The following is a 26,997-nucleotide window of genomic DNA, read 5'->3' on the forward strand; positions in this document are numbered from 1 at the left end:
GAAAATTGAATCTATAGTTAATTTGGACAAGAACTAAAGAAGCAAAAATACTTTGAAGAAGAAACACAGCAGGGGGCGTTCTCTGTAAGAAATAGTAAAACCAATTATTAATGCTCAATAAATTGAAACCGCATATTATCACGTACATTGACAAAAAGACCAATGCGACAGAATAGAAAATCTAGAAAGAGACCACAAAACATGAGGATTTGGTATATGATAAAGGCAGCATCACAGATCAATGGGAGGTAAAGATAGCCCTTTTCATAAATGTTGAGACAACTGGGTAATGGCTTGGAAAAAGATGAAGTTAGATCTTTACTTCACACCATACACCATAATTTTGAACGGACCAAAAGGCTCGATGTTCAAGAGTACTCAGTGTAAACGTAAAAAGTGAAACCATACAAATACTACAATCCACCAAACATACCACAGGGTCAATTTAAGCCTGATACAAAAATGAGAGATTATTAAGAAGGGCATCCTCTGGCTAGAGAAGCCCTGCATGGACGACTCCCCTTCTTCACGGGAATGAGGCGCCTCCGACGTCACTCTCCCAGCCGGGAGAGCAACCTGCTCCGCTACAACCCTCCTTCTGCGCAGAGGAGCTCAAGGAAACGCCTCCCTGCCCTCCCGCACTCTGATAAGCCCTGGAGACCAAGGCTGCAAAGAGATCCGCGGCCCTATTGGCTAGCGGGCGTGGCCCGCGCGGGGCTTCTGGGAGTTGTAGGCTCCTGGGACTCCCGGGTCTGACGTCGGAGACAGGCCCTGTGAGCTCTCCGCGGTGGTGAAGAGGTGGGTGTGTCTGGAGACCGGGTGTGGGCAGAGGCGAGGAATCAGGTGAAGAAAACGAAGGACTTAAAATTAAAGAGACATTAGGGTTGTGGGCTCTCAGGAAGGGACGAACCTACTTCGAAGTAGGGCGCAGGGCGTTGGGGGTGGGGGAGCGCAAGTTCCACGGCCAATCAGACAGTAGCAACTGTTGCCGTAGCAACCACTCTGGACAGCTAAGGCCCGGTCCCTTGCCCAGACTCCCAAGCAAAGGGGAGGAGCCCGGGCTGTTTAAATGGCTTTAGGCACAGGTGGGGAGCAGCTGGCTCCGTTTCCTCCCCGGCTCTAGCGACGCTGAACCTGCGGTTGGGTGGGCGGGGAACGGCCCCGTCCGGGGAAGTGCCCCAACTCCCCGCCGATTGGCCCACAGCCGCTCCGGGGCGGGGCCTGGGGCGGGCAGCTCCCGCCTGCTGCGAGGCGAGGACCTCCGGGATTCCTAGAGAGGACTCGGAAGTGCTCTCGGCGGTGGGATTGATGGCTCGACCCCGTTGGACAGGGAACGCTTGGACTTGCTTACTTCCGGCGAGGAAGTGTTGCGAAGTGTAGGCTTCGGTTTTCTCTCCGTTTGTAGGAAGAAACCTATCTTCCCAACCTGCTGCGAGAGCTTGGTCTTCCAGGAGAGCTCCCTGGGACTGGTGCCTTGAGGGAAGAGAATGGGTTTTGTATCCAGACGGGTATCCTGTGTCTAACCTTGACCGGCCCGTTTTCCGTGTCTTTGGGGTCAGGGGCGATTCAGAGGAATACAGGTCCCAATCTGTGCTTGTAACTCAGCTTCTCTTCGGAACCAATGAAGTCTCCTGTTGGTCCGTCATGCTCTTGTGGCATGAAGGACAGGACCAGTTTTGACCATTGTAATATTTTTGACCCGTGTTGTAAGTTTGGCTTGTAGTCAAAAGGAAAGACTGCGTCTGGACTACTTAGTAGTAAGTCTTGTCCTGTTATTTATATGAAATTTAATGCTCTTCACCATTAAAATTGTATTTGGTTAGACCTGATGTCAGAGTTTTGTTGCTCTTTACGTTTTTAAAAAATGTTTACTTGTTTATTTTGAGAGAGAGCGAGTGCATGAGCAGAGGAGGGCCAGAGAGAGAGGGAGTGAGAGAATCCCAAGCAGGCTCCACTCAGCTCGGAGCAGGTCGTCAGGCTCCATCTCACAACTGTGAGATCATGACCTGAACTGGAATCAAGAGTTGACACCTAACCGCTGAGCCCCCCGGGGGCCCCTCTTATTTAAGTTTTTTAAACTTTGGAAATGTTCTGTATTAGTAGTTATTTTATGGGTGGAATGACAGCTATCTTGTCTATATTTTATTTTAACATTTTTTTAACGTTTATTTATTTTTGAGACAGAGAGCATGAACAGGGGAGGGGCAGAGAGAGAGGGAGACACAGAATCTGAAACAGGCTTCAGGCTCTGAGCTGTCAGCACAGAGCCCGATGCGGGGCTTGAACTCATGGACCGTGAGATTATGACCTGAGCCGAAGTCGGACGCTTAACCGACTGAGCCACCCAGGCGCCCCATATTTTGTCTATATTTTAAAGTAAATTACTCTGTTGAGTGGTCATCTTTAGTAGAGATGACCTCTTTGTCATTTCTTTGCTAATAATGCTTTCTAATGTATCAGTAGGTTGCACGCTAATGAAACTGCCCTTCAGAAGATTTTAAAGAGCAGAAACCAGATTTGATCTGTGTGATACAGCTAACCTGGAGAGACATCCCTCTGAGTTGGAATGATAATGACAGAGTCTGGGGAAGTTATAGACTTAGACCCTCCCGCTGAGATTTCACAGGAGCAAGAAGACCTTCTAATAGTGAAGGTGGAAGAAGAAGACTGTACCTGGATGCAAGAGTACAACCCTCCAGTGTTTGAGACTTTTTACCAGCGCTTCAGGCACTTCCAGTACCATGAGGCATCAGGCCCCCGGGAGGCCCTGAGCCAGCTCCGGGTGCTGTGCTGCGAGTGGCTGAGGCCCGAGCTGCACACCAAGGAGCAGATCCTGGAGCTTCTGGTGCTGGAGCAGTTCCTGACCATCCTACCGGAAGAGTTCCAGACCTGGGTGAGAGAACATCACCCGGAAAGTGGAGAAGAGGCCGTGGCTGTGGTAGAAAATATACAGAGAGAGCTAGAGGAACGCAGACAACAGGTGAGTGGAAGAGGAGACATTAGAGCAATGAGGAAGGAGAGGAAGAGAGTTAAGTTGCTGCTGAGCAGGGGTGAGATTCTTAGTGCTCTGGTGCTTCATTCATATTCTTTTGTTCTCCTGGGATTAGGTACACTGTGGAGATTTCCTGCCACTCCAGCAAAGAGAAGCAGTATCCAGTGTGTTAACCTGGAGAAGACAGTCTGCGATTTAACTTGTTTTTAAAATTACTGTATTTATCTTTTGATTGACATGATACAAAATTCAAAAGGTGCATAAGTTTGTTATGAAAAGTAAGTTTCCTCCCGCCTCTCCTTCTCTGGCTGCCTAGTTCTCTTCAGAGGCAACCACTGTCACCTGATACCTGTATATCCTTACAGAGATCTACTTTCTTCTGTATGTATAAGTGGACGTGTGGATAATATGCTTTAAAAAGCACAGATGTGGTTTAAATCACTGTGTACTTTTGCCTCTTGCTATTTGTTTATATCTTGGTTTGTTCCATGTTGGTGCAAACAGACCTGCCTCACTCCCGGAGACTGCTTATATTCCATCGTGTGGATGGATGTACCATAATCAAACTCCTGGTGAAGGCCATTTAAATCATTCCTTTAGATTGTTTCTGAACATAAATTTTGCTACAATCACTGTCCTTTATGTTCATCCTTAACTGTAGAATAATAAATGCTTAGAAGTCAGATTGTTGGCTCAGAGACGATGTGCATTTGTAATTTTGACAGCTGTTGAGAAGTTGCCCTTCAGAGAGGTTATACCAGTTTTTAGTCCCAGCTGCAGGTGTGAGAGAAATTTTTTGCTCACAGCCTGATCCCATGATGTTGCCCAACTTTTGTCATCACCAGTCTGAAAGATGCAACATTCTACTTCTGTTAAATTTTAATATGCATTTCTCATATTATGAGTGAGTTTGACCACAGAATATGTATATGTATATATATATATGAATATGTATATGTATATATATATATATACATATATATGTATACATGTATATATACATATATATGTTTTTTAATTTTTTAAAGTTTATTCATTTTTGAGAGAGAGAGAGAGCCCAAGCAGGGGAGGGGCAGAGAGAGAGAGGGGGGCAAAGAATCCGAAGCAGGTTCCAAGCTCTGAGCTGTCAGCACAGGGCCTGATGTGGGGCTTGAACTCAAGAGCCATGAGATCGTGACCTGAGCCAACGTCGGTCACTTAACTGACTGAGCCGCCCAGGAGCCCCAACCACAGTATATATTTTAAAGGGTTACATGTGTACCCTTGTTTTTCCTTCTTGAAAATTAAGCTCTACAACAAATGTGGGGTTTGAATATGAACTTACAATGCCCAGTTCAAGAGTCACATGTTCCCCGACTGAGCCAGCCAGGCGCCCTGTGTGTATACCCTTTTTTGTGATTTATCTGTTTACATTATTTACCTATTTGAAAAAGTAAGCACTGTGTCTGTCATCTGAGGTGCAAGTTTATTTCTCCACCTTGTTTATCTTTGCTTATGGAGACTTTTGCAGGGTTTTTTTATTTTTATGTGGTCTGTTTATATCTTTTAATTTATGGTTTCTGGGTTTTGTGCCATACTTAGAAAGGCCTTCTCCACTAAAACATCATAAGAAAATTTTCTAATAATCTCTTCTCAAGTTAAAAAAAATTTTTTTTGGTGCATGGTGTTTGGTATGGTTACAACTTTTTTCTCCCAGATGTCTGTCCAGTTGCCCCAGCAACTTGTAGAGAAATCCCTTTTTTCCTCACTCTAATTAAAATGCTGTCTTTATTACATACCAGATTTCTGCATGCATTTGGGTCTACTCATGGCCCTTTTTTTTTTTTAATGTTCATTTATTTTTGAGAGAGAGAGAGAGCATGAGCGTGTGTGGGCACGTGTGAACAGGGGAGAGGCAGAGAGAGAAGAATGCAGAGAATCCCAAGCAGGCTCCATGCTGTCAATGCAAAGCCCTATGCAGGGCTTGAACCCATGAACCATGAGATCACAACCTGAGCCAAAATCAAGAGTTGGATGCTTAACCGACTGAGCCACCCAGGCGCCCCTGAATTTACTTATGTGCTTTTAATTGTTTTGTTGATTTTATTACCTGTTCACCTATCAGTATTTTAATTACTTGAGCTCTGTAAAGGGTTTTGTTATGTGGTAGGGCTACTCTTCCTCCTTCCAAATATTTTCAATATTTTCTTTTTTCCTTATAAACTTTAGAATTACTAATGTAGTTTTCACCACTCCAAAAATCCTGTTGGGTTTTTTTTTGTTGTTGTTGGGGTTGCAGTAAATCCTATGTTAATTTAGGGAAAATCAATATCTTTATTTAAATTTTTTTCTTACATTTTTGTTTTACATTTATTTATTTTTGAGAGACAGAAACAGAGTGTGAGCAGGGGAGGGGTAGAGAGAGAGGGAGACACAGAATCCGAAGCAGGCTCCAGGCTCCTAGCTGTCAGCACAGAGCCCAATGCGGGGCTCGAACCCACGAACCATGAGATCATGACCTGAGCTGAAGTTGGACGTTTAACCGACTGAGCCACCCAGGCACCCCTAAAATATTTTTTTAATATTTATCTATTTTGAAAGCGAGAGAGAGGGAGCATAAGTGGGAAGGGGCACAGAGAGAGAGAGAGGGAGACACAGAATCTGAAGCAAGCTCCAGGCTCTGCACTGTTAGCACAGAGCCTGACGTGGGGCTTGAACCCACGAACCGTGAGACCCAAACCCGCGAATGGTGGTGAGACCATGACCTGAGTGGAAGTCGGACACTTAACTGAAGGAGCCACCCAGGTGCCCCTAGGGAGAATCAATACCTTTATGTTGTTACCTCTTCTTGTCTTTTCTTACTCATTTAACTTGACCCTCTACCTTCTTGTTGCTAGGGTCACACTCTCTTAAGCTTTAATTTTGTTGTTGTTGTTGTTGTTGTTGTTGTTGTTATTGTTGTTGTTATTGTTGTTAGAACAAAGAAACAAAATCATGAGATCTTAGGTCACAAGAGTTTGAAGCTAATTAAATTTCCATCATTCTTTAGAGCCACTGTGCTTCGGTGTAAGGTCTCAATCTCATTACTCTGGGTAAGGGGTACGTTAACATTCCAGGACATTCTCAAGCTCTTCAAGTGGTTCAGCTCACTCCATGAGGGAAGTGGGCAGCAGAGGGAATTGCTCCTGACTCTCAGCCAGACCCTTGGCTATACCGAATGTCCTCCAGATGGGAATGTCTAAATCTTTCTGTTGCTTCTGTCAGGACAGAAAGTAAAAGTTCATGGTGACATCTAGTTGCTTCTTTTTTAAGCCTAATTTGGGATATTAATAAAGAAACTTTGCCCTGCTTTTTTATAGTAATAAATATTCAAAAGTACACTTAAAAACAAGAAGTATTTTTTAAGTAGAAGATTTGCAGCAGATATATGCATTTACCTCTAATTGTGATATACAGCCCATCTTTGGAAGGACACAGAGAAAAAAAAATTCTTATTGTTATCAGGGATTTGAGGCCCATAGAGGGGATTTTCTTAAGGACTTCCATGGCTTGCTTTGTTTGCCTTTCTCTTTGTCTGCTGTCTGTGTCCCCAACATTGTTCCTCAACTTTATCTCCAGGAAGTTACTGTCTCTGGCAGGCCCTTTTTCCAAGCTTTAAACTTTACCCTTCTCCTTGGTTTCTGTGTCCCAGTCTCAGGGGACCTGAAGGGCTGCTTTGCTTCTTTGGTGCTGATGTGCCCTGCGACATGCTTGGCATCATCTTAACTCTTATTCTGAGCGGCTCCACAAGGACACACACACTTCCACGCAGAGTGATCTTTGCCACAACTGTTTTGCAGCCGCCTCTTAATGTAACTCCCGTACCACATTTCGCCAGTGCCAAGAGGGTTAAAATTTAAAGTGCTTTGAAACCTAAGGGAGGGGGAGAGGGGGGTGGCAATTCTGTCTCAATGCAGGATCTTATTACCTGCTAGGATGCTGCTGAGTTAGTAACTTCCAGAAAAGACGGATTGTGGAGACGGGTTGTGGTAGAGTAACTCCGTGTCCCCTAGGGTCGAGCAAGAGCCCAGAACAGAAACAGGGAGTACTTACTTAGCATGCTGGACAGGAACCAGCTCTTGTCTTATTGTTGGTCTGTCTTGAACCTGGTCTGCTAAGGAACTGAGCGTGGCTTCTTGAGCTCTATATTGACCTTGACAACTTGACTTCTCACTTCTCTCCCCTCTTCAGTAAACTTGACCTACCCTGGCCTTCTTACGGTTCCTTGACCACATCACACACCTATCTTCTACTTGGGAGTCTTTGCTTATGTTGTTCTCTTTGCCCAGAGCACTTCTTACTTTTCCCCTGGCAGGCTTCTTTTGCCCTGGAGCTGTTTACTTCAGTGACACTTTGTCGGACAAGCCTTCCTTGTCCACCTTCTCTAAAGTAGGTTCTCATCTGTTATGTATTAGGGCACTACTTTCTTCTCCTTTCTAACATGTAACAGTCTGCAATCATGCATTTATTTGTGCGTTGATATGTTTAATGGAAGTCATCTTTTTTTTTTTTAATTTTTTTTTTCAACGTTTTTATTTATTTTTTTTGGGACAGAGAGAGACAGAGCATGAACGGGGGAGGGGCAGAGAGAGAGGGAGACACAGAATCGGAAACAGGCTCCAGGCTCTGAGTCATCAGCCCAGAGCCTGACGCGGGGCTCGAACTCGCGGACCGCGAGATCGTGACCTGGCTGAAGTCGGACGCTTAACCGACTGTGCCACCCAGGCGCCCCATGGAAGTCATCTTTGACTGGAAAGAAACTGTGTTTGTTAAGCCACTGTTATGGCTTAAGCCATCAGTGTCTGACTCGTTGTAAATGTACATTGTATATTTGGCAAAGGAGTGAATGGAAGAATAGTGTGAATTTACTGGATTCTTTCTTAGCCTTCTCTACAGTGTGCTGATTGGTGTGATTGTGCTTGTCAGATCGTGGTGTGTCCTGAAGTGCTTCCTCAGAAGATGGTACCACCTGGAGTTGTTCAGGAGTCCCCCAGCCACCAGCTCCTGTCTGTGGACCCCCCATCTGAACAGGAGCCACAGAAGCCTCATCTTCTGGAGGAAAATGGTGAGGACCTACGATTCAGTGGAACAGATGGGGCTAGAGAGCGGGCATCCTGGTCTTAGGGGTAAGCGGTATCTGTATGAGCGAGACTTTGGGCGGGTGGCCTTTCTGCATCTGGCAGCACTGTGAGGTTGGGAAGGGCTGGGGACCCAGAATTGAGTCCCTGGCATGCAGAGAGAGTGAGCTTGCAGGACGGCTAGGATGCGGTTCTGTTTGAAAGCCGTAATGCAGATGACGACAGTTCTAAGTACAGGCACTGTCAGAAGATCTACAGAAGTCTTTTACAAAAGTGTCATACTTGCTTTACAGCAGTTTTCCAACTCTGCACATGTTTTGTTATCTCACTGCTTATGTAAGAACAGCTCTCCAGTTTCTAATTGCATCCATTCATTTCTGGCTGCTCATTCACCCACCTTGAAGTCTTACTTCAAGCAGTTGCTTACCATGACCTGTAGAGCATTTGTTCTCTCCTCTTTTTCTCCTTCCCTCCCCCCCTCTCAATTTTATCAACTTGTATTAAACATGTGAAGAAAGAAAAGTGAACTGCCAAGTATCTTATTTATGGTATGTGTCCACAGGTCTATAACCCTAACCAAACCCTTGCTATGAGATATATTTTAGGATTCAGAAATTTTCCGATTTAGTAAGGGAATATGACTTATATACCGTACATTACAGTACCAGCGGGATTTGAGGTGGGACTCCACAGTCACGCACGCTAGTATTTCGCCGGTGAAATGTATATGTATTTACAGTAAGGGGATTAAATCCAGACTTTAAATAGCTTCACATCAGTTCTGGTCAGGTTTTTCTGTCAAATTAGTTCAGTGTCCACCTTACTGAAAGGAAGGCTTTTGGTATTTGGAGCTTTGGGATTTCAGAATTGTGGAGAAAAGTGTCATGAACCTATATTTCCAGGTTTGGCCCCTGGCTTTCTTCTCGGCTCCCTCTAGTGGTCAGGCCTTTCACTTTACATGCTCCGGGGCCCTGACCTTTTCCAGCTTTTCTTTCACTGTGGGAGTGATGATAGAAGCAGCAGCAGCAGGAATCACTTACGTTAGTGTTTACTACGTGTCCGCAAGTGTTCCAACTGCTTTACCTTTGGGAACTCATTAAACCCTCTGTTTACCAGAAAAAGTAGTCTTCACCATTTACCATCTGGGGCCAATGAATCCTTTTTATTATATATACATACACACACACGCCTATATACACACGCTTACATACATACGTATATATGTCGTTTTACAGATCATTTACAGAAGAATCAAAGGCTAATAAAAAAATAATTTTAAGGAACTTTTAATGAGAACTGAACCTTTTTATATCAAGTACATTTTGGTAATAGAAACATAAAAAAATGAAAGACCACTGTCACACAATACTATCCCTTTAGCGAAATGAATACTGTCGCTTTAGCAAAGTGGGATGGTCCAGGGTCTTGTTGCAAAATCTTGGCCTGATGAAGTCCTTCCTGTTGAATAATTCGCTGGATGAGAATGTCATATTTCCTTTTCAAAATCTAGTGTTTATCGTTGATTCTTATGTTTGAGAAAAGTTACCTCTGATAGTATTTGTAGACTCCTTCGAAGATTTCCCCTCTGGGTTCAGTTTCGTCATTATTGTGTAGCGTGTACTTCTCTGTTCTTCATATTGTCTTCTTACTTCATCTATTAAAAGTGCAATGTTATCTGCTGCACATTTTCTTCTCTTTGCTGATATGGGTGGAAAATGAAAAATTCTGAATTTTCAGTCATCCTCAGTGAGAGCTAAAAACAGGCGTCAAAGTCTTAAACCTTCTTGATGATGATGCAAAGCCCTGGGCAGTGAATTTAATACTTGGAGAATAGTGAAGAATGATGATTTATTTCACTATTACATCATCCTAAGTATTTCTTTTATTCTCCTCTATTTTCTCATTATTTTAGTTTGTTATGCTATCATTGGGAATAATTAATGAGTAATATTTAGTAAACATGTGGTAATTCATAGGATGATGAATTAGAAAAATGTTTTATGATACAAGGAAAATAAGATCACTCAGATCTCAAAATCTACCCTAAATGTGTAGGAGAGTCCAATGGATCCATATAGAAATTACAAGACAGAATGAGGTTTATTCTATTTTTTTTTAATGTTTATTTATTTTTGGGAGAGAAAGACACAGAACATGAACAGAGGAAGGGCAGAGAGAGAGGGAGAGGCCGAATCTAAAGCAGGCTCCAGGCTCTGAGCTGTCAGCACAGAGTCCTACGTGGGGCTCGAACCCATGAACTGCAAGATCATGACTTGAGTTGAAGTCGGATGCTTAACCAACTGAGCCACCCAGGCGCCCCAGGTTTATTCTCTTTTTTAATACTAAGATAAATTTTCATTTTGTTCTTTAGTAGACCTCTAAAGAAATAAGTCACGTAATTCTAGTCTTTAAAAATAGTTAAAACTGTTCAAAAAAGAAACCCCCAATCCCAAATTGTGTCTAATACACCTAGTTGGCCTACCAAGGGTTAATGCTCGCACTAACCCAGTGGAATAGCTACGACTGTTACACTCATGTTAGAAATGAAGCAGCTGAAGCCTAGAAAGGTGAGGTAATTCTTTCAAGGTCACAAAGCTGTTAAGTGGCAGAGCTGGGGTTCTAACCCCAGCAGTCAGCTCCAAATTTATACTTGTACCTTTCTGAGCTGGGCTGCCCTTGCCTTTCCACGAGTCCCTCCCAGGTGCAGACTCCTGTCCTCTGAAAATACTGTTCTCTTCCTTCTACTGGCAGCGTCTCATCACACCTTCTGTTCTAGGAGCTGCTTCTCTCCTCTGCCCTGTTAGCCAGACCCAGTGTCTTTTTTTTTTTTTTTTTTTTTTTGGCCAGTGTCTGCCTTCTGACAAAATTGCTATGTTTGTTTTGTGTTTGTTTTGGTTTTTGATTTTTACACACTGGAGTCCTTATGCCTTTGAGAGCACCAAGGGCTGGTTTCCAGGCCCTGGGACTAAGTTGAGCTTGAGAGGGGCAAAGTCATTTGCTTAAAAGCTAAAGAAACAGAAGCTTTCATAGAAACTTCATAAAATCGGTGTAGTTGTTTGGAATGTAATTATTATAATTATTCCAATTGTAATACTTAAAATCAAAATTGCTGTTTGAGTATAGACTACATTCATCCCTTTCTTCAAGTCTTACTTTGACTCTTTAGCCACACTTCTGGTTTCAGATGCCATCTTGGTTTCTGGCTTTCATCTCTTAACCATTATGTCCTTTTTGTGTCATTGCGTATTACTTCCTAGTTCTTGGACGGAAGCAAGCTACATAAGCACATACATCTTTGGGATCAGGGAAACCATAGCAATGTCCAAACTGTCAGGCTAAAGGTTTATACTAGATGAGTCTGTCCAAATCAGGGCATACATAGACAATGAGATCGTATGCACCATGAATCTTGGACAAAGAACAAGCAGAGGTGACAGCAGGGGGTCGGAAGGCCACCACCATCTAGAGATCAAATCCTCCAGGCATTGCACATACAGTTCACTCTGCCTGGAAAGCACCCTCAACACCCTAACCATCCCCCACCCCCCGCCCCCGTTACTTCCCAGAGTCACTTCTGTGGAAAGGCTTTCCTGATGCTCCCACCTCCCACTCTCCACTCCGTAGGTGCCCTGCCTCTGTGCTTCTATAGGAACTTGGGTGAATTTCAAGTATAACACTTTTACCCTGAGCAGGAAGTAAGTAAGGTTTATGTGTCTGCATTCCCCACTAGACAGTGAAGTTTTTGGAAGGCAAGAATTGTTTTCTGCCTATTCTTATAACACATGACTTAGTGCACACTAAATGGCTATCAATCGACCTTGGTAACTTCTTGAAGGAAGAGAATGTGGGCTAAGGCCTTGCTGATGAAAGCATGGCCCAGGAAGCAGTGCCAGCATCACCTGGCTTTGTTAAAAGCGTAGAATGTGGGGGCCATTCCAGAACTTTTGAGCCATGTCTTCCCTGTACCAAGACCTCCAGGTGATTTTGTTTGCACATTAAAATTTGAGAAGCCCTGGGCTCTCATTAGTGTTTCAGCTTCACAAAGATGTGGGACAGGTTATTCTTTGAGATGACCAGATTTGATCTTGGCAGAGCAGATTGAATCCCTTATAGGTGAACAGCACAGTCTGAGGTCACCAGCAGGGATTAGCCTGACCAGAGCAGGGAGTCTAGTTTTTTTGGGGGAAGGGTCAGTGTCATTAGGTGTGGGAGGAGCCACAATGTAGAGGGTCTTGACAGCCAAGTAGAAACATTTGGCCTTGCTGCAGCAGGGCCCCATTGTGGATTCTTGAGCAAAAGTGGAACATGCTGGCAATTGGAACTGGGTAAAGATATTCTGACACCTCTTTTTCTCCCCCCTCAGCCCTACCTGCTCTCCAAGTTCCTCCCCTTCCCCTGAAGGACAGCCAGGAGCTGACAGCCTCACTTCTCTCAGCTGGGTCCCAGGTGAGCCGGCGTCCCAGTGCCCGCAGTGAGGACCTGTGTCTGTTCTTGGATGAGGAGCTGCCCTAATCCTGACTCTTTATCAGGAGTTCTGTCTCTCACTACAGACTGGGCCCATCTTGGGTTCCCACTTGAATGTCTCTTCCTGTTCCACCCCGTGTGCCCCTCTCCTCTTTGAAGCACAGTCCCTCCTCTGTTTTTTCCCTTCATGCTCCCACTTCTTCCCCTCACGCCAAATTTGCACATAGGGAATGGGAATTTAGTGGAGATCTCATGTTTCAGAAGTTGGTGAAAATTGAAGATGTGGCTGATGTGGCTGTATCCTTCATCCTGGAGGAATGGGGACATTTGGACCAGTCTCAGAAGTCACTCTATAGGGATGACAGGAAGGAGAATTATGGGAGTATTCCTTCCATGGGTAAGAATTATTTCATCTGCATGGATTAGGACATCTTCATTTTGTTACAAAGAGTATTTCTGGCACATCTTATAAAAGCATGTATGTTTTAATTACTATGACTTTGTTTATTTATTTATTTTTTTCTGTGAAAGAGTAAATCAGTGTTCCTGGTTTTTTGTTTTTTGTTTTTTCTTATTCAGCTTATTCTGATTATTTCCATCTTAATTAGGGTATGATTGAAGTCTGATGATACTTAGGGGATAGTATTTAGAATCCAGCAAATGTTCTCTTTTTAGTGCTTTAAAATAAAAGAGCTCAATACTAACAGGTTTTGCGTTTTAACAGATTTGTAGTAGTTATTGTACTCTATTCCTTGACAAATTGAATAATTCTAACTGAATACTTCTCACTTGCAAAAACATCTCAGACTTTGCTGAATGGCCATTTATTAGAGTCTATTTGACCCTTGAACAACATGGGGTTAGGCCCACCCCCCATGCAGTTGAAAGTCTGAATATAACTTCTGACTCCCCCAAAACTTAACTACTCAGAACCTGTTGCTGACCTGAAGCCTTACTGCATAGTTTATGTATCATATACCATGTTTACTTCTGTGAAAGTGAGCCAGAGAAAAGAAAATGTCATTAAAATCATAAGGAAGAAGAAATACATTCAGAGTCTGTTTTTATCAAGAGAAATCCACGTATAAGTAGACCTGCACGGTTCAAACGTGTGTTGTTCAAGGCTCTTCTGTAGGTATTACAGTGACTTTTCTCCAAGGCACAGGTGGCTAGTTGTTCACTCCATTTCCATTCTCAGATCACTGGTGCCCATTTCATGATGTTCACCTTGGCATCTACATTTTACATGTCCCATCCCTTCTTGAATTTGTGTCCCAAATGAGATTTTGAACCTGTTCCTAAATGACGATCCTAGAAACTGATACTCATTTATGCTGCCTAGAGCATTATAAAAGTCTCAGCACTGTGGCAAGCAGTTTGAAACTAACGGCTTTTCTGCTTTCGAATGAATTCTTTTAGAAGAACCACTATATATCAAGCACTCTAGTAGACTTTAGATGAAAGACATATATAATGCCAAATTTCCTTTTTTTTTTTTAAAAAAAAAGTTTATTATTTATTTAAGTAATCTTTACACCCAGCGTGGGGCTCACACCCATGACCCTGAGATCAAGAGTCACACCATCCTCTGAGCCGGCCGGGTGCTGCATATAATGCCAAGTTTCTTTTGAAAAGCATTATACCAGTTTATGTTGTCATAAGGGTTTTAGTTCACTTACAGGTTTTTATTTAAAAAGTAAAATTGGGGTGCCCGGGTGGCTCAGTTAGGCGTCTCCTTTCAGCTCCGGTCATGATCTCATGGTTTGTGGGTTCGAGCCCCACATCAGGCTCTCTGCTGTCCACACAGAGCCTGCTTCAGACCTTCTGTCTCCCCCCACAATCCTCCCCCGCGCCTCCCCTGCTCACATGCATGTTCTCTCTCTCTCTCAAAAATAAAAACTTTTTAAAAAGTAAGCAAAATTGACTTCTGCTCTTTTAAATTTTACATTTCTTCTAATACTAGTGATAAATATTTGTATTTCTTTGACTTATTTGTACTGGCCCTCTGTGGCTTTATCTGTTCACATCTTGGTGGGGGGTTTTCATCTCAAGGAATTATTTATGCGGCACATGTTATATGTAATGCAAATACTTTTTCAGTCTCTTTAAATTAAATGCCTCACTTGTCTAATTTCAGTCTGGTAGTATCATTTTATCTTTTTCAGTTACTTTGCAGGGATTTAATGGGTTGGCAAGAGAGAGACAGAGTGTGAGTGGGGGAGAGGTAAAGAGAGAGGGAGACACAGAATCTGAAGCAGGCTGTAGGCTCTGAGCTGTCAGTACAGAGCCTGACGCGGGGCTTGAATTCACGAGCCGTGAGATCATGACCTGAGCTGAAGTTGGACGCCCAACCAACTGAGCCACCCAGGCGCCCCTATACAGTTCTTTTTTATACCATTCTCCAAGCAATTTTAAATTTGTACTTTCTGATTTTTTTAAAAATCTATTTGTTCATTACAACATATTTATAACTCTAGTATCTTCTTCTACATTAAGAACATGTTTGATGATTTCTGCCCCCTTAATAACATCTCTGGGAAGGCCGCATTAGATTATTTTCACACCAGTGTGTTCCTGATACTCTTGAGAAGGTCACGGTTTTTTTTTGCTTAATTTTTTAACGTTTATTATTTTTGAGAGACAGAGCATGAGCAGAGGAGGGGCAGAGAGAGAGAAAGGGAGACAAAAAATGTGAAGCAGGCTCCAGACTCTGAGCTGTCAGCACGGAGCCCAATGTGGGGCTTGAACTCATGGACTGTGAGATCATGACCTGAGCTGAAGTCGGTTGCTTAACTGACTGAGCTACCTAGGCACCCAGAGAAGGTCAAGGTTTTAAAAGTATCCATCAGATCCAGAAATGAGATTTTAAAAAATAGATGTATCTTGGAAACAGCCATTTTGAGGAGTGTCAGGACATTGGGGAACAAAAGACAGTTTCTTTGTAGGTTGCAAAGGAATTTGAGAAAGCTATCATAAATAAACTTCCAAAAACATTGTGAAGGAAATGGGAAAGAGGGCTGATCAGTGCAAGAGTACAGGCTTAGATGGATACATTAGTTTTGTATGTTTTCTTTGTCAATGGCAGATTTTTTTAATGTTTTTTTTTGTTGTTGTTTTTTTAATTTTTTTTTTCAACGTTTATTTATTTTATTTTTGGGACAGAGAGAGACAGAGCATGAACGGGGGAGGGGCAGAGAGAGAGGGAGACACAGAATCGGAAACAGGCTCCAGGCTCTGAGCCATCAGCCCAGAGCCCGACGCGGGGCTCGAACTCCCGGACCGCGAGATCGTGACCTGGCTGAAGTCGGACGCTTAACCGACTGCGCCACCCAGGCGCCCCTAATGTTTATTTTTTAATGTTTATTTATTTTTGAGAGAGAGAGACACACAGAGTACAAGTGGGGGAAGGGCATAGAGAGAGGGAGACAGAATCCGAAGCAGGCTCCAGGCTCCAAGTGATCAGTACAGAGCCCGATGTGGGGCTTGAACCCACGAACCGTGAGATCATGACCTGAGCCAAAGTCGGACGCTTAACTGACTGAGCCACCCAGGTGCCCCTTTAATGTTTATTTTTGAGAGAGAGTGTACAAGTGGGGGAGGGGCAGAGAGAGAGGGGGACAGAGGATCTGAAGGGGGCTTTGCACTGACAGCAGTGAGCCCAGCAGGAGGCTCAAACTCACAAACCATGAGATCACGACCTGAGCCAAAGTTGGACGTTCAGCCGACTGAGCCACCTAGGTGCCCCTCAATGGAAAAGTTTTAAGCATACTTAAATGCAACTGGAAAAGAACTAGGAAGGAGTGGGTTTGAAACATTGAGACAAGGAAGAACAGATCATTGATGACGGCAGTCCCTGGAAAACAGGATGGCATGAGGAGGTCCAAGATCCAGAAGGAAGGCTTGGCCTCGGCCAGGGAGAGAGAGACACCTCTTCTACCAAGAGGCAATGGGAGGGTGACAGAGGAAGGCTGCCAGCAAGTTTTTGATTGCAGCTCTAGGATGTTCAAGGAGCTCTGGAGTGGATAGCTTTGACTCTGAAATAGGAGACAGTCACCTGTTGAGAATGAGCAGGTGATGGAGGAAGTGGTGAAGTAGAGGTTCGTGTGCAGTGGAGAACTTTGGTTTGGAAAAGGGTGTACATGCACGTACTAAAACATTCTGCAATAGTATGAATGGGTATAAGGTGAAAAGTGAGTCACCTACTCCGATCCTCAATCTTTTGGTTTCCCTCAAAGAGGCAATGACTGTTGCCAGTTTGTGGATTGTATCTCTAAACATAGTCTGTGTATATGTGAGTTTTTGCAAAAATGATAGCATACCATACACACTACTCTACTTTTTAAGTAACAGTGATATATCTTGGGGGCCACGGTGGAGAGATATTTTGATGTAGCTGAAGAGAAAAATGATCAGGGAAAGGAGCCATCCTTAGGAATGTAGAATGCCAGACAGGGCACTGGTAAGGTTGAAGAATCTGTAAAGCACCAAATCTGCCTGATTGGGTGTTTTTGTCTATACCCCACCCCCCACCACTGCATTACTTACCAGCTGGGCATAGCACTGAGCGAGGAGCACAGTTCTCTGTCAAATACAGAAATAAATCAGGAGAATCAACAGAAAGCTTATCATGAATGTGGAGAAGAAATGGGGAAAGAGGAAAAAAGCAAATCTAAACCCATTTGTGTACCAACCCGTATAATCGCCTTCTCTGGAAAAGGGCAGTTCATTGTACCAAAGAGGTGTGTTGGGCTAGTCTGATTTTTCAAATTTGCCACTGGAAAAAGAAAGCCATGAGCTTTTTGGACTTGTTGGAAGGGAGAGAATTCTAATAATACAGTTAGCCTAAGCAGATGTGAATAAAAGAAAAAGTATTACTGGGATGATGGAGATTACCTGCCTATTTAAGTGGGCAGGAAAAAAACGTGTCAAAGGTCTGGTTTTGTGATAGAATTTGTTTTGATTATATGTTTGTGTCTACTATTAATGTTTTTTTTTTTTTTTAGGAAGAGAATTAAGTAAAAGGAGTTATAAGAAATTAAAATCAAAATTTTCTTTATGGTATAAGAATTATAACTTCTCACTGTGTCAAAAAAGGATAGTGATAGTATCTACCTCAAAAGGTCATTGTAAGGATTAAGTGCCATAAAATTGTAAAGCACTTAAAGGCACAGTGCCTGGTCCACAGTATGCATTCAGCAAATATTAGCTCTTATTACCATCATTCTGTAATATTTGAAAACAACTTTTCTGTTTATAAAAAAAAAAAATCTTATTAGAAAGCTCTTAATAGGCTATGATCTCTCTCTCTCTCTCTCTCTCTCTCTCTCTCTCTCTCTAGCATATAAAAAATAATATTCCCTGTTTTTTAATGATGGAAGATTTGTCTGTGCAAAGCATATTAAATGTCGGTGCTTCAAGTGAAGTGTAGGTTGCTGATCCAGTTGCCCAGGGACATGATTGCCATGTGTTCAGCATCTGTACTCACTAATGACTATTGGATGTTAAGCTAGCTTTTGACAGTAGTAGATTCTTCTCTGGGTATAGAAAGAATATCTTTTTTCCTTTATACTAATTCATACCAAACTGAGATTCTTTGGGGATTAAAAAAGCTGGAAATATCTTTCTTCTCCAGGCTATGAAGAAACAGGAAGAAGAAGGTGAATTTTGGGTTTGCTGCATAACCCAAAAATCACATTTTATTAGGAATATTTATTTATTGGGGCGCCTGAGTGGCTCTGTCGGTTAAGCGTCCGACTTTGGCTTAGGTTATGATCTCATGGCTTGTGAGTTTGAGCCCTGCGTCGGGCTCTGTACTGACAGCTCAGAGCCTGGAGCCTCCTTCTGATTCTGTGTCTCCGTTTCTCTTTCTGCCCCTCTCCCACTCACGGGCTCTCTTTCAAAAATAAACATAAGAAATTTTTATTTATGTATGTATGTATTTATTCATTTTTTTTTCTTTTTAACGTGTTTTTGTTTTTGTTTTGTTTTTTTTAATTTTTGAGACAGAGAGAGACAGAGCATGAACGGGGGAGGGGCAGATAGAGAGGGAGACACAGAATCGGAAGCAGGTTCCAGGCTCCGAGCCATCAGCCCAGAGCCCGACGCGGGGCTCGAACTCACGGACCGTGAGATCGTGACCTGAGCTGAAGTCGGCCGCTTAACCGACTGAGCCACCCAGGTGCCCCTAAAAAAATTTTTTTTAAAGGAATATTTATTTATTTCTAAGTTTATATATTTATTTTAAGAGAGAGAGTGTGAGTGGGGGAGGAGCAGAGAGGGAGAAAGAGAATCCTAAGCAGGCTTTGTGCTCTCAGCATGGAACCTGACACAGGGCTTGATCTCACAACCCTGGGATCAGGACCTGAGCCGAATTCAAGAATCGGATATTAACTGACTGAGCCACCCAGGCACCCCTTATTAGGAATATTTAATACTGCACAGATATGCACAAACAGGTACTGTAAATACCACCCCAAGAGGATATCACCTTCATTAAATAGAATGACTGGTCTCCCAGTCATCTGTTTGATGCAACTCTTCGTCCCCCCGCCTGTTTCTTCTTGAGGAATCTTCATCCCATCTCTGTGGCATAAAGCTGCCTTTACCAAGTCATGCATTGCTAGCATGTGTTGCTTTCGTAATTACCTGTATCTCTCATTTTCTTTCTTCCAGTATGGAAAATAGCTAATTTTTCCATTTTCCTTCTATCATTTCAGATTATGAGTCTAGGAATGACAACGTGGAACTCATGGTAAAGCAGATTTCTGATGATGCTGAAGCCCACTGGATGACGTCAGCAAGCACCGAAAGAAATGTTCCCCAGAGTCAAGGGTTTGGAGAAGTTAGTGATCTTCACGGCATGGTAGAAAGGTGGCAGGTAAACCCCGCTGTGGGGAAATCAAGGCAGAACTCTTCCCAGAAAAGAGATCTTGGTGCCATCACAGATGCTAACCGTAAGCAAAATACAAGCACAAGTGGCGAGAGAGGTCACAAATGTAACGATTGTGGTAAATTTTTCCTTCAAGCCTCAAACTTCATTCAACATCGGCGAATCCACACTGGAGAAAAACCGTTTAAGTGTGGTGAATGTGGGAAAAGCTACAATCAGCGTGTGCACCTGACACAGCATCAGCGTGTCCACACTGGCGAGAAACCGTACAAGTGTCAGGTGTGCGGAAAAGCCTTCCGTGTGAGCTCGCACCTTGTCCAGCATCACAGTGTGCACAGTGGGGAGAGACCCTACGGATGTACCGAGTGTGGGAAAAACTTTGGCCGGCACTCCCATCTGATTGAGCACCTGAAGCGCCACTTCAGAGAGAAATCCCAAAGATGTATGTAATCAGCACTTGGTGTTTGGAGAATAAGTGCAGGCAAAAATGGTTTTCTTAGCTTAGAGCAGCAGGACAGATGGGTTGTGTACTGGGGACAGTAGCTAAGGGGCAGAGATCATCGTCCATTTTGTTACGATTTATGTTGTAACTCATTGTCCAATTAGTAGGCAAAATTCTATGTCCTCTCCACCATCCCCACAACTTCCCTCTGCCCAGAGGTACCTGCTTTCAGCTCTCTTGCCTGTTTCTTAATTCTGTATTTGCAAAAATACGGCTATTGCCTGACTCACCAATTTTTTTTTTTTAATTTTTAAAAAACATTTATTTACTATTGAGAGAAAGACACAGAGCATGAGCATGGGAGGGACAGAGAGAAGGGAGACACAGAATCCGAAGCAGGCTCCAGGCTCTGAGCTGTCAGCACAGAGCCTGATGTGGGGCTTGAACTCATGAACTGCGCGATCATGACCTGAGCCAAAGTTGGGCACTTAACCGACTGGGCCACTCAGGCGCCCCTGACTCACCAATTTTAAATGTTATCTTTTTCCTTTCTGTTGTAGTAAATGAGGGTTTTGGCTCTCTTGCATGCTTCCTTCCCTCTTTCCCTTTTTCCCAATTTAGACTATTTTACTTATTTTAAAACAATAAAGTAATCCTAGAATAGGAAGTTTGGAGGAAAAAAAGCAGGAGGAAAAAAAATCACTCATAATCCCACCATCCTAACTAATATAACTGGTATTCTCTAGCATGTTTCCTTCTATTTTTTCATAAGCTTATCTTTTTTAATTGTTTTAATGTTTTTATTTATTTTTGAGAGAGAGACAGAGCACAAGTGGGGAGGGGCAGAGAGAGAGGGAGACACAGAATCTGAAGCAGGCCCCAGGCTCTGAGCTGTCAGCACAGAGCCCGACACGGGGCTTGAACTCACGAATTGCGAAATCATTACCTGAGCCAAAGTTGGACACTTAACCGACTGAGCTACCTAGGCACCCCTCATAAGCTTATTTTTATGTAGGTGTACTTGTACAGTTAAATATTAGACACACATTGTTCCGTGTGGCTCAGTCCTCATTTGTTATTTCTTTTTTTTTTTTTAATTTATTTTGAGAGAGAGAACACACGTGCATGTGTGTGCATGTACCAGCACGGTAGGGACAGAGAGAGAGGGAGAGAGAGATTCCTAAGCAGGCTGCGTGCTGTCAGCGCAGAGCCTGATGTAGGGCTCGATTCCAGGAACTGTGAGATTATGACCCAAACTAAAATCAAGAGTTGGACGCTTAACCAACTGAACCACCCAGGTGCCCCACCTGTTTGTTATTTCTGACAAGCTGCCACTCTGTGGGCACATCAACACTTAATTGTTCCTCAGTTGAACTTTTAATTTTTTCTCTTTTGTCCTGATAACTGTACCTGTGCCTTTTTTTAAATATTTAAGATTATTTCCTTATAGTAGATGCCCAGAAGTGGAATTAGTGGATGAAAGGCCAAAAACATTTTTATGGGTCTTGATAAATATTGCCAAATTGCTTTTTCAAATAGTGACCCCTATGAGAGTGTCAGTTTTACTAAATTTCTCCCAGCGTTATCAGAAAAAGAAGTGTTTTTTTTTTTTAACAAAAACACAAATTGAGTAAGCAAAAGAGAAGTCTTTGCTGTTTTCATTTTCATTAATTTGGTTATCAGTAAGGTTGAACAATTTTTCCTATTTACTTATTTTTTTTTTAACTATTCAAGTGACATTAAACTTATATAAGGATGATATCACTGTCACCTATGCTGTGAACTTAAAGGCTCCTCTTAATATTTTTCACATGACTCTTAAAACTGTCTTATAAGTATTTAGTTTTAAATTCTGCCTTTGGGGTGCCTGGGTGGCTCAGTCAGTTAGGTGTCTGACTCTTGATCTCAGCTCAGGTCTTGATCTCAGGGTCGTGAGTCCAAGCCCTGCATTGGGCTCTGCGCTGGGTGTGAAACCTACCTAAAAAAAAAAAAAAAAGTAATAATAATAAATGAGTGAATGAATGAATGAAAGAATTCTGCTTCTGATGTCCCCAAGCCCAGCTACCTGTCATTCACATTAACAGTCACCACCACCTTTTCCATCATGCAGTAGAAGTTTATGAAGTTCACAATGTCTTTAAAGTTGAGTTGACCTTAGCTATCTCCTCAGCCGGTTCTATCCCTTCTGCTTGGTGGATCCTCATTGGGGGAATCCATCCAGTAGCACTCCAGACCTGGAAAGCATTTATTTTAAAATAGTCTCTTTTCAGGGTGCGTGGGTGCCTAGGTTGAGCGTCCAACTTTAACTCAGGTCATGGTCTCATGGTTTGTGAGTTCAGCCCCACATTGGGTTTTCTGCTATCAGCATGGTGCCCACTTCGGATCCTCTGTCCCCATCTCTCTGCACCTTCCCTGCTTGTGCGGTCTCTCTCTCTCCCTGTCAAAAATAAATATAAACACTAAAATACAATAATAGAGTCTCTTTCCTTTTGTATCTTCTCTGCAGTTGTTCTTATGACTAATTTCCTATTAACACTCCCTACCCCTGCCCCCAGCATTTTTTTTTAACGTTTATTTATTTTTGAGACAGAGACAGAGCATGAACGGGGGAGGGTCAGAGAGAGGGAGACACAGAATCTGAAACAGGCTCCAGGCTCTGAGCTGTCAGCACAGACCCCGACGTGGGGCTCGAACTCATGGACCGCGAGATCATGACCTGAGCCGAACTCGGATGCTTAACCGACTGAGCCACCCAGGCGCCCCTCCCCCAGCATTTTTTGATCAAAAGAGGATATTTTGCGTGCTCATTCAGCCATAATTATGGAGAGCCTGTAGTGCTGGTCTCGTTGGGGGGGGGGAGGGGAAGGGGGCGGGCAGGAGCGGACAAGAAAGGCAGTGAGCATTCATAGGTTCAAGCTGTGGGGGAGCAAGCAGATGTAGTGACGGCTAAGGGCGAGGAGAGTGGAGATTGATGTCTCACCTACCCTCTTGACAGTAGTTTTTCCTGACTCGTTTCTCTTTTGCCCTGGCTCCTATTCAGGTGTTCTTTCCAATTCTATATCCCCCTCATAATCCTTTGCTCCCCATTCCTCCAGTTTTTGTCTGCTTGCTCCATCCAGCTGTGTTTTGTTCTGTCTCATTCTGTCTGCCTGACCCATGTTTGCATTTCAGAATGCCTCTCTCTCCTTCCTGTATAGTCAAAGTGTGGTAATCACGTTAGCAGTAGCCTAGCCTTAGCCATCCTCACCACCCTGTTTAGTGAGCCCCTTCATCTCCTTCTTTTCAGTGGACAAATACCAAAAGTTCTTTCACTCCCGCTGGCTCAGGCATATACACGTATCCCCCTTTGTCACTGCCCTTCCATCGTGGTTTCACCTGATTATCCTCTTTTTCCTGGCAGCGTATCCTTCTTCTGTAAAAGAACTGGTGCCATGTGCATTTCCTCTTTATTCTTTCAGGCAGTGACAAAAGAAGTAAGAATACAAAATTGAATGTTAAGAAGAAAATTTCAGAATTTTCAGAAGCAGACGTGGAACTATCAGGAAGAATCCAAAGGAATGCTTCTCAAGTGCAAGATTTTGGAGAAGGCCATGAACATGCAGGCAAGTTGGATAGAAAGCAGGGAGTTCCCATGAAAGAGATACTAGGACAGCCTTCTTCAAAGAGGATAAATTTCAGCGAAGTCACATACGTGCACAAAAAATCATCCACAGGAGAGAGACCACATAAATGTAATGAATGTGGAAAAAGCTTCATTCAGAGTGCACATCTGATTCAACATCAGCGAATACACACGGGGGAGAAGCCATTTAGGTGCGACGAATGTGGGAAAAGCTACAATCAGCGTGTGCATCTGACTCAGCATCAGCGGGTCCACACTGGTGAGAAACCTTACACCTGTCATTTATGTGGGAAAGCATTTAGAGTGAGGTCTCATCTTGTTCAGCATCAGAGTGTGCACAGCGGGGAGAGACCCTTTAAGTGTAATGAGTGCGGCAAGGGCTTTGGGAGGCGGTCACACCTTGCTGGGCATCTGAGACTCCACTCTAGAGAGAAATCCCATCAGTGCCATGAATGTGGAGAAATCTTTTTTCAGTATGTTAGCCTCATTGAACATCAGGTGCTCCACATGGGTCAGAGAAATGAAAAAAATGGCATTTGTGAGGAAGCATATAGTTGGAACTTGACAGTGATTGAAGATAAGAAGATTGAGTTACAAGAGCAGCCTTATAAGTGTGATATCTGTGGCAAAGCCTATAGTTATAGTTCAGACCTTATTCAGCATTACCGAACTCACACTGCAGAGAAAACCTATAAATGTGATATATGTAGAGACAACGTTGGCCAGTGTTCCCACATAAAACATCAAAAACCCTACTCCAATGTGAAATCCCATCAATGTCATGAATGTGGCAGAGCCTTCACTCTGAAGTCCCATCTTAATCAGCATCAGAGAATCCATACTGGTGAGAAACCCTTTCAGTGTAAAGAGTGCGGAATGAGTTTCGGTTGGAGTTGCAGCCTCTTTAAACATCTGAGAAGTCATGAGAGGACAAATCCCATAAATACCTTAAGTGTCTAGATGTTTCTGGTGTAGAACAGCTCTTACTCAAGTTTAGGAAAGCCTTCCTAAGGGAAACCTTACTTCTATATTGAATGTAATAACAACAACTTCAAGCATTTTCTCCAGCATAACCGTCAAACCTACTGATATGTTGAAATCCTTCAGTTAGAACTTAGGGACGCTGGAGAATCCACAATAAATAGATATGTTTGCTTTCCCCATCAAGAAATGCTTTTGTTAGCAGCTTCATGCTTAAGGATCTAGACAAGAGAGCACCCATGGATAATGGTGGATGAAGGAAAGCCTTGAGATGACACTCATTCTTCTGTTGAATCTCAGAACGTTGACACTGAGAAAAGCCTCATGAATGCAGTAGAAATAAGCTTTATTTGTAGTTTCTGCCTTGTTTGACAGCTTCTTCAGGGAAGAACACAGTGAAGGGAAGAGAGAACTCTAAAGCATGATAGCTATTCTGGTACCTCAGCAACCAACCTTTTCTAGAAATGATTATCCCAGCCACTAGAATGCTCCAGCCATTGTTCTCATCTTGAGTATTAAAGCCTTTGAAAAGAAATCGACTTAAGGTATTTATATTCTGGCAAAATTGGGGTTCAGAGGCTGGATGGTATGTGTTCCTGCTGCATTATTTAGTCTCAGACTTCTCCATGAAACCTCTACCTTGTTTTTGTTTTGATTCTACTAGTGTCAGTTGGCTAGGAGTGAAGTGTGTAAATTCAGGAGAGAAACTGTGTTGGTTGGTCACATCTTGAGGAGGAGGGAGAGGGACCTTAGGGGAATAGAGAAGAGAAGACAGGCCAAACTGTGGGCTGGTTTTTATTATGTTACCCACAAGAAAGAAGGCAGCTGTATCCAGGGAAGGAATTGAACCAAGCTGAATTAAGAATCTTGGGTGCAAGCAGTATGTGTAGCAATTCCCAGTTGCCCTGGAGATAGACCTGCAGAAGATAACAGTGTGCAGAATAAGTGTCAGTTTGAGTTGCAGTTGGGTTGGAAAGTAAACAGTAATTAGGAGAAGAAAGGTACATGGTCTGGTTAGCCCTGCCTTGTGGGAAGGTCTTGGGGAAAGAAGATGACATGGGATAAGTTAATTTGAGCCTCTTTGCTAGAGACAGGAAGAGAGTGTGCCTCTGGGCACTGCTTCTGCTGACTGCTGGGCTTACAAGAAACACCCAATAGATCCTGTTGACTGTGTATGTTGTACGCTGGTGCCCTGCCCAGATCCCCTTACCAAATTGGCCTGCCTGTCCCCCAGGTACTCTGAGTTTTAGCTGCTGGGTGCTCACCACTCTCCTCCTTCTCCAGACACTCTGGAGAATTGTCCTCAGATGATAGGAGCTGCCTCGCTGGAGTTATCTGCCCTCCACACCCCCTAGTCAGTGGCATTAATATGGGGTCCAAAAGGCTGATTCACTAGGTCTCAGTGGGGGATGGGAGAACCCGTGGTTCAGTTTATGCTCCAGAACCCTCCCTTTGTGGGTCAGGCCAGACTTTATCTGAGACTACATCCATGTGTGAGTATCACAGGGCCTCATTAGTAGCATTTAAGGAGTCCTCTGCAAACAATCACAAATGAAGGCCCAGGTGTAAGACTTAATTGAGGACGAAAACTGCAGTGAAGACTATCGTTAATGTCTATTGAGGATTTACCATGTTCTAAACATCATGTGCTTTACGTGGATCATCTTGAATCCTCATATTAATGAGGTGGTTTTACTTAGCACCCTCATTGTACAGTTGGGAAAAACTGAAGTTTCGAATAGTTCATTCAGTTGCCCAAAGTCACGCAGCCAGTATGTGGCAGAACTAGCATTTGAACCCAGCCAGACCACTTTGCCTCCAAAAGCTAAGCTCGTAAGCACTAACCTGTATTATGTCTTACATTATTAAACATCAAACATTACAAAGTGGTGAAACTCTGTTTTTGTTACCGGTGTGAAAAACTTTTGATCCAAGATAATGATAAAATCATAAAGTTAAAGAACCTTGAAAAATTGTGCTGGGTCCCATGCGAGCATCAAACCCAGCCTCCCACCTGATGGAGGAAGCCCCAGTTTTCTGGCACGTGTATGTAATAGATGCTTAATAACTGTTAAACTGGAGGAGACATTGGCCTGGCAATTGGTTATCCAGTTTCTGCATGAAACCCTTTCAGTATTAGGGAGTTCATTGCCTCCTAAGGCAGGCTCTTACATTTTAAAACTACTCTGCTCACCAAAAATGTCTTTCTCAGCTGAAACTATATTGATCTATAGTCTTACAGCTTTCTCATTGCTCCTAGTTGCAAAAAAAAAAAAAAAAAAAAAAAAAAAAAAACAACCCAAAAACCACAAAAAAACAAAACAAAAAATTTAAGACCTTATGATTTGAATGTTTGAAAAGTTTTTTGCTGTTACTCAGTCACCACATCCATCATAGCCTTCTCTTCCAAACCTCCAAACTCCTAAACAAAGTATTAGAGTTATACACTTTATTTCCTTAAGTTTGGACAATTTAGAGCAAGATTTGTTTACTTGAGGTGCTACTTCCTTG

The 26,997-nt window shown here is 43.1% G+C and overlaps 1 protein-coding gene across 9 annotated transcripts; it reads left to right on the forward strand.

The window, feature by feature from the left end:
* Positions 1-745: 745 nt before the first annotated feature.
* Positions 746-26,750, forward strand: ZKSCAN5 (zinc finger with KRAB and SCAN domains 5). 9 transcript variants are annotated; one of them, XM_040456258.1, is made up of 7 exons: positions 746-798; positions 2,464-2,980; positions 7,937-8,075; positions 12,452-12,534; positions 12,814-12,949; positions 19,269-19,883; positions 23,342-26,750. In XM_040456258.1, the coding sequence occupies exons 2-7, from the start codon at positions 2,567-2,569 to the stop codon at positions 24,463-24,465; spliced, it is 2,511 nt and encodes an 836-aa protein (XP_040312192.1). In that variant the 5' UTR covers positions 746-798; positions 2,464-2,566; the 3' UTR covers positions 24,466-26,750. The 9 variants fall into 9 exon arrangements, with proteins under 9 accessions (XP_040312192.1, XP_040312193.1, XP_040312190.1 ...); XM_040456259.1 differs by having other exon boundaries at positions 780-798; positions 2,461-2,980; XM_040456256.1 differs by lacking the exon at positions 746-798 and adding an exon at positions 1,304-1,757 and having other exon boundaries at positions 2,461-2,980.
* Positions 26,751-26,997: the final 247 nt, after the last annotated feature.

Source organism: Herpailurus yagouaroundi, unplaced genomic scaffold (genome assembly GCF_014898765.1).
Source record: "Herpailurus yagouaroundi ecotype Mexico unplaced genomic scaffold, PumYag 216, whole genome shotgun sequence".
Lineage (NCBI taxonomy): Eukaryota > Metazoa > Chordata > Mammalia > Carnivora > Felidae > Herpailurus > Herpailurus yagouaroundi.

Excerpts from the sequence above, each read along its gene's own strand:
- ZKSCAN5 (XM_040456258.1), top strand. The coding sequence starts at position 2,567 with ATGATAATGACAGAGTCTGGGGAAGTTATAGACTTAGACCCTCCCGCT. Across the intron at positions 2,981-7,936 it reads TAGAGGAACGCAGACAACAG|ATCGTGGTGTGTCCTGAAGT; the intron begins GTGAGTGGAAGA and ends TGTGCTTGTCAG. Across the intron at positions 12,535-12,813 it reads TTCTCTCAGCTGGGTCCCAG|AAGTTGGTGAAAATTGAAGA; the intron begins GTGAGCCGGCGT and ends CTCATGTTTCAG.